A 10,824-nucleotide genomic window follows, 5' to 3' on the forward strand; every position below is an offset into this window, starting at 1 on the left:
GTGGCTGTACTAATTTACATCCCCACCGATGTTCCACCTAAGGTTAAGCATGAGGGTTCCCTTTCTCCACATCCTCCCCTGCATCTGTTATTGCCTGTCGTTTTAATACAAGCCATTTAACTGATATGAGATGCTGAGACATTGTGGTTCCTATCCTCTTAAAGGCAGGTCATTCCTCCCTTGGTATTCTACATTCCCCACCCTGCTATCCAGGATACGACTCTGTACCTAGGTAGAAAGAACAGGGAAAGAACACACAGAGCACACGTAGGGTCAGATTAGCACCCCAACAACCACCAGAATCTTCCATCAGGCCTGCAGGGGCAATTGCTCCCTACGGAAACTCAGTTGTGCTTTTCTTCAAGCAGACCCAGGGGAAAGGAGTTGCTGTGGTCTGGCATCATCTCTGCTCCCATTCCTACCCTATTCCCCTCCCCCCCAATATTGGGGAACAGGTTAAACTTGGTAATGGATCATTACAGACCTGCTTTAAATTCATGATAATCACCTTGCTTTAAATTAATTTTTAAAAAAAAAAGGGTCTTTACCATACAGACCCCGTCTCCTTCTCCACCACTCCCGAAAGTAACTGCTTCTTTAATTCCTAGAGCCTAGAAAGGGAAGGGAGACAAGGAGTACAGAGAGGCTGCTCCTTGGCAGGGCTGATTCCAGAACCCTGAGGGCTAAGTTCTTCTGGAAAAAGACTTGTGCAAATAGCAAGACCTCTTCCTGTTGGCTGTGCGATGATCTCTCCAAGGTGACTTACAGATTGAGAAGGGAGCATCGTCCTCTGCCTACAGACATCTCACACACACACACACACACACACACACACACACACACACACACACACACACACCCAGGCCCCCCCTACCTGACCTTCTCACTCACTTGCTTTCAGATCTTCAGGAATGGGGCACTTCTCCCTCTACCTCACCCCCTCGCCACGATGCCTCTGCGTGTTTCATCTAATGTTTCCCCTCTTCTCCTCTCAACATCCCTGAACTACTTCAGATCATCGTTGTCCTTCTAAGTTCTCTGTTACAGGCCATATTAATGTCAAATTATTTAGCTTAACTTTATTACCAAGACTAGACTGTGAGCTCCATGAAGGTAGAAAGCAAGTCCGACTCACCTCTCTAAGGCCAGTGCCCAGTGCCTGCAGGGGAAGGAAGCCCCAGCCCACCTTTCTCTGAATTCTCCCTACTTCTCCCTGTAAAAGTCTCCACCACCACCTTGGAGGTTAGAATGAGCCAGGCAGCCATGGCGACATGCACCTGGAGTCCTAGCTACTTGGGAGGCTGAGGCAGGAGGATTTCTTGAGCCTGGGAGTTTTAAGTTTGCTGTGAGTTGTGATCCCACCACTGCACTCCAGCTGTTCAACAGAGAAATACCCTGTCTTAAACAAAAAAAAAGGAATGAATTCACCTCTGACTCTCAACTGTTAATGATATTACTCCCACTCTGGACTACTGGACCTGCCTGACCCTCCTTTTTGAAGAACATCCTGGAAGCCATGTGTTAAGTAGAGCAACAACACTTTCTCCCAAGCTAAGTATTCCTCATCTCTTAACCTGTCCTCTGAGCCCTTCTCTGGAAATCTCATCATGAATTGCATGGAACTTTAAGGCTCAGTGTCATCCCTCTTCACCATTGAACCACTGCGAGACTCTCCACACTTTCAAGAGCACACAAGCTCTCTTTCCTAACTCAAGGAAGCCTCTATGGCCTGAATCACAACATTTCTACAGGCACAAGCCCACCTAGCAAGACAGGGAAAGGAGGCTATCAAGCCACATTCACTTTATAAACCCCACAGATATTTCAGCACGAAGTACACTTAAACAGCACCTAGGTTTGCCCCTGGGGACTAGGGCTGGATTGCTTGGGAAGAGACATTAAGGAAGTTTCTGGGTTGTTATGAAATTTTGTAACTTAATAGGAACATGGGTTGCATCAGTAGATGTATTTGTCAAAACTCAAAGGTACAGTTAGTATGAGCATTCCATTGTATATAAGTTTCACTTGAAAAGAAGAAAACTATAAACAAATATTGACTCTCGGTTTTTTAGAAACCAGCTGGATATAGCAATATTAATATAATTGGAATGAATTCTCCATTTCCAACCGATTGATGGCTTAAGCTATTCAGCAGCTTCACGTACCTTTGGCCCAAACTCAGAAAGTTTCTAGCCCTGCTCACTTGACCTCACTGCACCAAAAGTTACCATTCTAACCATGTGTCAGGCACAGCTCAAGTCTAGTTGGACTAACCCCCAAACAGACAGTCCCAGCACCGGCTGAGCGATGCACAGATGGAGAGAAGAACAAGAAGCCCAGAGAAGCCCCTATCCCAAAACTCCGACCGAAGTTGGTGGGGAAAGAAAGGAGGACAGGAAGAACGCCGAAGAAATCTTTGAGGAAGAAGATGTCCCCATCTGAGCCTTGGATGAGTAGGAAGAAGCTCGGCCATCTAATCAATCATAGGAGGGCATTAAAGACAATACAAGGAGGAAATTGGTGGAGAGGGGCAAGAAAAAACTAAATCTATGCAAGGAACTGAAATCAATTTAATGAGCCGGAGGCAGAGTCTGAAGGGGGAAGGATGGGTTGAAATGGAAGGGACAGACAGAAGCCAGCTCATGAAAGGCGGTGTGTGCTCTGCCACCTCAGTTTGTGTGCTAGAAATCACTCAGAAGGGAGATGGAAGTTGAGACTACCAGAGGGAAAACCAGGCGCCAGGCAGTTCCTTCAGCGGAGAGGAGAAATGGCAAGGCCCAGAGGCAGAGGCTGCTGGGCCACAGCCCTGAAGGGTGAAGAGGCAGCACGTGGACAGGGAGACTTGATGGACCCCGTGTCCTTGTAACATAGGTGGCCAGGAAGAAAGAAAGATGTAAAATTACCCTGCAATCTCTATTTAGAGTGCTGGGTGTGTGCTGGTGCTGTTAATCGGAACAGGAAACAGTGGAGGAGGAGCCGTGATGGGAGATGCGGGAAAAGCAGATGAGACCAGCTCTCCACCTGCAGGGCTGGTGAGCTGCTGTCACCCATCAGCTGGTGGATAGTAATGCTTGAGAGAGGGGTCTGAACTGTCACAAAGATGAAGGAGTCATAGGTGTGACTCCAGGAATGAGTCACACAGAAGAGTGAGAAGGGAAGAGAAGGAAAAGGCTAAGAATAGAAGACTGAGAGGACTGCCAGGGCAGGGAAGGCGAGCGGGGGCTGGGAGCATGGCCAGGAAGGGAGAGAGGGCGAGAAGCCCTGGATTTCCAAAGGTGAGAGGTCAAGAGCATCACAACCCCACAGAGACAGAGTGAGAAAGGCTGACAGCATGGCCATGAGACTAAGGACCTCGGAAGCAATGTGTTTCTGTCCCCAGGATGGTGGCGCAAACATTACAGAGTGATAAGAACATAAAAAAGAACAAGGATGTTGAGGCCAAAATTGTAGTTTCAAAAAAGCCTGGTTGTAAAAGGATTGGAAAGAAGCTAGAAAGGGACAGTATAAAGACAACATTTTGTTTGTTTATTTTTAAGATGTCTATATGTTGAAGGGGGGGAAAAAGCCGAGACAGGAAGCTAGATGGAGGGAGTGCTCACGGAGGTGAGGGGCAGATGTCCAGGGCACCAGGAGAGCCCCAGAAGTTTTCCATTTGAGCTTTTCTTGTTTCAATTTCACAAGCACCCTGGGTTGTTCTGCACCTTGCAGAGAGGGAGAATCAGAGAGATTGTGTGATGAACATGTGGAGTGGAGATTCACTCCCCCATAGGCTGGGAAGGGTGGGCTTACACTTCCAGAACGGGAAGTTCCTCATCCACTGGGGCCCTGCCTATGGTGTACCCCCCACCCCAGGCAAGACCACTATCTACCCATCTTTGTCTGGGCCTAGCACTGTGCCTGGCACAGAGAAAGCACCTCAGAAAACAAATCGCAATCCATTTTCACCAAGGCCGAGGAAACAAGCAAGGACAGGACATCACAGGGAAGTAATTGACTTTGTCAGGACCAGAAATCAAGATTTCAAGTTATGAGGCCGGGCACAGTGGCTCATGTTTGTAATCCTAGCCCTCTGGGAGGTGGACGCCTAAGCTCAGGGGTTCAACACCAGCCTAAACAAGAGCAAGCTGCTGTCTCTAGCAAAAATAGAAAAACTAGCCAGGCGTTTTGGCAGTTGCCTGTAGTCTCAGCTACTCTGGAGGCTGAGGCAAGAGGATTGCTTAAGCCCAAGAGTTTGAGGTTGTTCTGAGCAACCACAGCACTCTGACCTGGGTGACAGAGTAAGACTCTGTCTCAAAGAAAAAAATATTTTTTTCAAGTTATCCTCAGCTCTCCAACCTGGGCCTGGGAACAGGTAAGGAAGGAGTAGGCCAGTTTTGACATTTATATTCCTCACAATAAGCATAAGGGGTAAGAATTATAATTTCTCACCATCAAATGAAAAATAGTTGACATGGAACATGAGGGCTGTAGTTAATAATGTTATATTGAAATTGGATTTTTGCTGGATTTGCTGGGAGAGCAGATTTTAGGTGCTCTTGGCCTCCCCACACACACACAACAGGTAACTGAGATATGACGGCTGATTCGCTTGACTCTAGTAACCATTTCACTATGTATGTATATATCAAAACACCACATTGTATGCTTTGAATATTACAAGAAAAGAAAAAAAAAACATTGAAGTGGGGTGAGTGATTGCCTCTCCCAAGGCCACATAGCTATTAAATGACAAGATCAAGTCATAAACCCATATATATCTCCAGGGCTACTTCTGCCATCCCAAAGCAAACACACATCCGTAGGAAGAGATTCTGAGGCAGAAAGAAGCACTTTTGCCTTTTCCAATCTGAATTATTCACACCACTGGCCGTCCTCATCCCTCTGAAGGCCAAACTGGGAACTGACTTCACACTCTCGCCAGTTTACCAGGAGAATTTTCTGGAGCTGAAGATCCTTATCTGGGACTAAAGGCACCTTAGTTAAGGGCTACAGAGGTTGGGAAGCTCTGGTTACCGTGTGGAGACCCCAGAGAGGAGCAGGGTCAGCAGAAGTCCGCAGTGCTGTGAGGGCAACCTCCTATGATGGGCTTTGCCCACCCTGGAAAGCCCCAGTCACCCCCAGATCTCCTGAGAAGACCGAGTCTGACCTTTTGAGCCACCCTCTTGTTTCCACAAGGAAGGTGAGAAACCTCTCTGGGGACCCAGGTGTCACCAGAAATGGGAACCCAGGTCATAGGCGAGATGGGGAGGGGACAGGCAGGCACAGGATGGTGCCAGTAAGGATGGTGCCAGCTCTGAGGTGCCATCCAGGACCTACCTGCAGGGAAGACAGGCACCAGCCAGCCCTTGTTGACTTAACAGGTGGCTTTGAGGTGGGAGAAGAGGAGAAGAGAACACACCACCAGAAGACAGGCTCCCATTGGTCCCTGCCATGACTAAAAGAGGCCCAGAGAGAGACATGGCCCGTAGACCTCAGGATCTCTAAGGATTTTGCAGCATACTCACTCCACCCACAGAAGCATGAGACTCACGGCTCTCCTCGTCCTGGCAGTGCTGACTGGGGCCCTGGTCTGTGCACGTGAGTATGGCACTTCCCCTGCACCATCCGGACAGCTGAAGAACATATCCCCGCCTTCTTCCCCCAGTCCCTCCTTGGCACAAGCAGTTCCTCCTGCCTGTCTCTGCAGCCCACTACTGCCTCCCCCTGAGGGCCCCACACAGGGTCCCCTGCCCACTGGCCAGAGGAGACCAGGCCCCCTCCACCCTGGCCTGGGCTGCCCACTTCTCTCCAGCCACTTCCCGCCACCAAGGCTTTTGCACGTTCTCCTGCCTTTTCCCTGCCCTGTGCTTTCACCCACCCACTGTCACCCTCCCCTCTATCCCCTTTACATAGTTGCTCCTTTACCTGTCAATGTGTTTCCACAGAGCAGCCTTACTGATGCCCCAGAATAATGCAGACCCCCTCTTTTCCATTTTATTGCTTCCTATACTTTCCTTCCTAGCAATATCATAAACGTAGTTAAATAATTGCTTAGGTAATTGTGTAACTTTCCAAATCCTGCACTGACTTTCAGCTTCCCCAAGAAAACATTGTCTTGCTCACAGCTGTATCCACCGCCTCTTACACCGTGCCTGGTGCCTAACGCATGCTTTATTCATGCTGTTGGGAGAAGGGAGAAAAGGAGGGCTGGGGTCCTCACGTAGGGTGACAATCAGAGCCAGTTCTGCCCATCACTACACCCAGTCCACCCCATTCAGTTTTAATTATGAAGCTAAAATTATGAAAGAAGAGAGTCAGAGAATGATTCCATTTTCATAGGGATGTCATGAGTAGCCCAGGTCTGGGGAGGATAACAGAGAGAGAGATTTCGTTGAGATATCACAAAGCATTTCTGGTGGGGCCCTTGTGCAGCAGAGATTCCTCTCCCCTCCATCCACGGCCACACTCCAGAGATCAGGGCTCTGGAAACACTAGGCAGCCCCGGCCAGAGGAAGCCCCTTCAGTGTACCCTACTTGACACGGCCACTATTTCTTCCTTTGCAGATGACCCAGAGGCCGCGTCTGCCCCAGGATCGGGGAACTGTGAGTCCTTCCTCTCCCCCTGCCCCAGCCCTGAGTGGGAGGCTAATGCCAGGGATGTGAGTGGAGGAAGTCAGAGAAGTAGAAGAGGGAACCAGGGCAAGGAGAGCCTGGGTAGGAGGCAGATCTCCTTGCCTGGAAGTGGAGCAAGGAAAGTTCGTCTTGAACAGGAGGAGGAAGGGGATATTAAATGTATTCCAAAGTTTCATCATCCACCACCCTCACCAACAATTTCTATTCAAAACCCTTTCATGTGGTTCTCCGTTTATCACTATGTAACTCCCACCTCCTAGCCTGACACTGAAGGGACCCAGTGATTCATGATCTGGATTCAGGCTACTTTTCGAATACACATATAACTTCCGCAGACCCCACTTGGATTGGCCACATCAGGCAAAATGAATTACTTTCTGTGGCCCAACTTTCCCTTTCCTGGGGACCTTTCTCACCCCTCTCCCACCTGTCCCTGCTTTTTAACACGCTGCTAGCCCCAGCTGCTCTCCCGCCCGTGGATATGGTCCCTCTTTCTCTCTTTCCCTGCCCCTCCTTTCATCCATCCCGCCCGTGGTCATCCAGAGTGTGCCAGTTCTGTCTGCTTTTCTGGACTGTAGACTAGACAGCAGGACCTAATTCTCGCACATTTCTACTTCCCCAGCAATACACACACACCTCAGTTAACTAAACTCATTAGTCCCGCTTAGTTAACTAATCATCCCACCATGCCCCAACCTCGGCATGCACCTGTCGCCTCTCTGCCTCCACACACACCGCCCAAAGCGCCCCTTATCTCTTCTCAAATGCCTCTGGTGCCTTTCACACCAATAAATGAGAGAAGTTTTGATTCTCCAAACAAACCAACATATGTGTTTAGAGCTGCAAAAGCCCCTTGGGAACCTGTCAGGTTTCTACCCTGCCCACCAACCTGCCCTGGAGGGAGAAGCAAGTCCCCTCAGCAAAACCTCTGCACGCCAGGGGGCTGGTGTAAGGGGTGGAAACTCAGGAGCTTTATGTCAACATGACTTGACTATTCTCTGAATCATAATCCACTCTATGAAAAGGCCCTGAAGAAGCAGGAGACGTCTTTGAGGCAGCGGGGAAAGACTTGAAGGCCACGAAAAACACAGTGCCACATAAAAGTCAAGTTCTAGAACTGGGAGCGAGAATGTGTACCCTAAAGCCAGACCTCAGGAGTGGTGGGGGAGACCCTCCACCACCTGCCCGGGGAAGCCTGGAGGGAGATTTCCTTACTGTCACATTGTCACCCTTTTGCAGCATCCCATGAGTCATCAGCAGTCACACAGGAAAATGGAGAATCCTCAGGGTTAGACAAAAAGACACCAAAGCCATCAAGGAAGCAAAGATCCAGCCCTCCAGGTAAGTCTCTTTGCCAGCGCCAGGGTCTTGAATTCTGACACATAAAACAGCAAGATCTCTGGAGGCAGCCTACACTCACAGGCATAACACAGGGGCACAGAGAGACCCAGACTCCTAAGCAGGGTGGGCTGTACACATCTGCTCTGCACACAGGGTTTTTGAGGTTTGGCTTCATGGACCAACCTTCTCATGGGCTGGGAGGGAAGTGGATTCCCTCAGCAAAACCACTTCACCCTAGGGCTACCCACGGTGGGAGTTCTCTTACAAAGGGAGCAGCTTTTTTTCTGCTGATGTGACTTCTTCTACTCCGAATTAAAATCCATCTTAGACGGTGACAAAGAGGAAATAAAAAAGGTTACTGGGGAACTTGAACACAAAGCATCAGGTCTACTTGATCACCTAAAGCAAAAAGTTGGTGGTAAGTGTCCCCACTCACGGCATCTGAGCCCCTGTGTAATCATGCCCACCCCTCCCTCGGGCCAGCCCACATCCAGCCCTACGAGTCAAACCTAAAAAGGCCACAGCCCCTGCCACTGATGGCCCCCTCGCTTTATGCTTTCAAATATCCCCGATTTCTCACCCAGATTCAAATGCATTGTGGTCCCATGTGGATCCTCCCTGGGGTCTCACCCCTGCCTTCCTCATGGTGGCACCTGCTCTCTCTATCCCTCTCACCCCCTGCCAAGGGGGGAAGGGGGTGGGTCCTTCAGGCTCCTGGTGAGTCTAAGCTCCAACCCCTCAACTTCTGCGTGAGCCCCTCCAGGGCCTCAGTGAGTCTGGAAAGCAGAAGACAAAGTTGAGGAGGAACAGAAGGGGCAGAGCTGCTGCCTGGGGCCCCAGAAGCATTATTCATATTTCTTCATATTCTCTTTCCTCCCCCCCTTCCCCAACTCCATCTCTCTCTTCCTCCCTTTCCCATTCCTTTGCTCTTCCCACCTCTTTCCCCCATTTTTTCTATAGCTGTTTGGGATGCTGTTGAAGATGTGACAAAAAGACTGACACTGACAAAAGACCTGGGGCTGAAGAAAAGATGAGGAATGATGCCTTGGATGCCTAGGAGCACAAGTCTGTAGCCTGAAACAAAAACAATCCCCCAAACCCAAATATTAAACCAAAAGCATCAAACCTGGAGTGTGTGTGTTTTCCTTGAAAAGAGATGGGGTGAGAAACCTGGCCAGGTGCCCAGGAGAGTGGAGAAGAACCCCCAGGAGGTCTCAGCTGGCACCCTGGCCCTTCCTCCTGAGCCAGTCCCAGACTCGGTCACCCCAAGAGCACAGACTCCAACAAGTTACTTGATTCCTACCCACCCCTCACCCACGTCGGCAAAGGCTGAGCTTTGGTCCCCAAACTTGTCCCCTCCTTATTCCTCACTCTCTGCCTAGTGCCATTTTACTGTGCATTGGAGTTTTGGATGGGACTTTTCCCATTGCCCTGGAATCGGCTCTAGGACCCACAACTAGAAAGCATGGGCCCTAAGTGTCCCATATTCCATGGAGAACTTCTGACATGTGGGGCCTGCCCACCACCCTGGGACACACTTAGAGCTAGAAAAGGCAGCCCAGCCCCAGGATTATCATTCTATGCCCTGTGGAAGACAAAAGCCCATCAGGGTTACTGGCTCTGTGGAGAATGCAGTGCCACAGAAGAAGGGAAGAAGATGCTTCTTTCAACCTCCAAGTTGGGTGAGGGCCTGTGGGCAACCCTTATAGACTAAGTTCCAGACCAAGAGGAAACTGGCTTCTCCCTCCCCAGCTGCAGGCGCCCTCCAGATTGACCTAGAGCTGCCAAGGCTGCAGCACAGTAGGACAGCTCTTGGGACAGCCTGTATCCCCATATATCAGGAGTATATGAGCTAGGGAAGGCTAATCTATTATAAAGAATGACCCAAAATATAATTGCTCAAGCACCATCACATGTAGCAGTCAAGGACGGATGCTCTAGACTTGGGGGTAAAGGATAGTAGTCTGTCTTCTCCATGTGTTCAATTAGGTATTCAGGATGGCAATGACTCTGTCGTCTTTGATACCTGGCTTCAAGATCATTTTGTTTATGAATGCGGTGGCTCATGCCTGTGATCCCAGCACTTTGGGAGGCCAAAGATGGAGGATCTCTTGAGCTCAGAAGTTCAAAGTTATAGTGAGTTGTGCCTTAAAAAAGAAAAATTATGTCATCTTCATCATCATTCCAATCACATAAAGGAGGAAAGAAACATGGAATAGATTGTTCGTATGAGCTACACTAGCAAGTGATATGTGTCACTGCCAAGAACTCAATTCCACATACAACTGCAAGGGCTGGCAATGTCTAGCAGGACGGTGATCAGAATGAATACCTGTGTCCCAGGAGCAACTTCTGCCAAAGGGCAGAGTGAACAAAGAAAAAGTTGCCTGCTTATCCTCTTACATTTCTGGAGGCAGAAAGTTTTCCATGCTTGCCCACAGAAGAGGTACAAGTAGACACTCCTAGCTTAGTCTCATGAGGTCTTTGAAGGGCAAGAAATAGAACTCAGGATTTCCCATTGTTCTCATGAATGCATTTAGAAGAGGAGTCCAAAGTCAAAAGGCTGCACATGGGAGAGGGTGGAAGGTGTGGGCCACTGGGGAGACCTTAGAGAGCTGTCATTCTTCAAGGCGTTCCATAACAATGGCAGAGCTGGAGTGAAGCTGAACACCATCTCCCTGGAGACCAGCACATCCTGAACCAGTGGAGGCCTCCAGAGGAGCAGATGAATGGAAACCAAGCCAGAAGGAGACAAGACCTGCTCTCTGCACCCACCATGACCAATGGCCTTAGAAGATTTCTGCCTGCCCTGTCCCACTTCCCTGCAGATCCAGGACCACACCCTGTCCCTTTTATGTCCCTCCAGTGAAG

The 10,824-nt window shown here is 49.5% G+C and overlaps 1 protein-coding gene across 1 annotated transcript; it reads left to right on the forward strand.

The window, feature by feature from the left end:
• Positions 1 to 5,519: 5,519 nt before the first annotated feature.
• On the forward strand, positions 5,520 to 8,998 carry DCD (dermcidin). Its single transcript, XM_053554200.1, has 5 exons — positions 5,520 to 5,577; positions 6,544 to 6,582; positions 7,852 to 7,953; positions 8,282 to 8,371; positions 8,914 to 8,998. The coding sequence occupies exons 1-5, from the start codon at positions 5,520 to 5,522 to the stop codon at positions 8,985 to 8,987; spliced, it is 363 nt and encodes a 120-aa protein (XP_053410175.1). The 3' UTR covers positions 8,988 to 8,998.
• Positions 8,999 to 10,824: the final 1,826 nt, after the last annotated feature.

The sequence above is a fragment of the Nycticebus coucang genome, chromosome 12 (assembly GCF_027406575.1).
Source record: "Nycticebus coucang isolate mNycCou1 chromosome 12, mNycCou1.pri, whole genome shotgun sequence".
Taxonomy (NCBI): domain Eukaryota; kingdom Metazoa; phylum Chordata; class Mammalia; order Primates; family Lorisidae; genus Nycticebus; species Nycticebus coucang.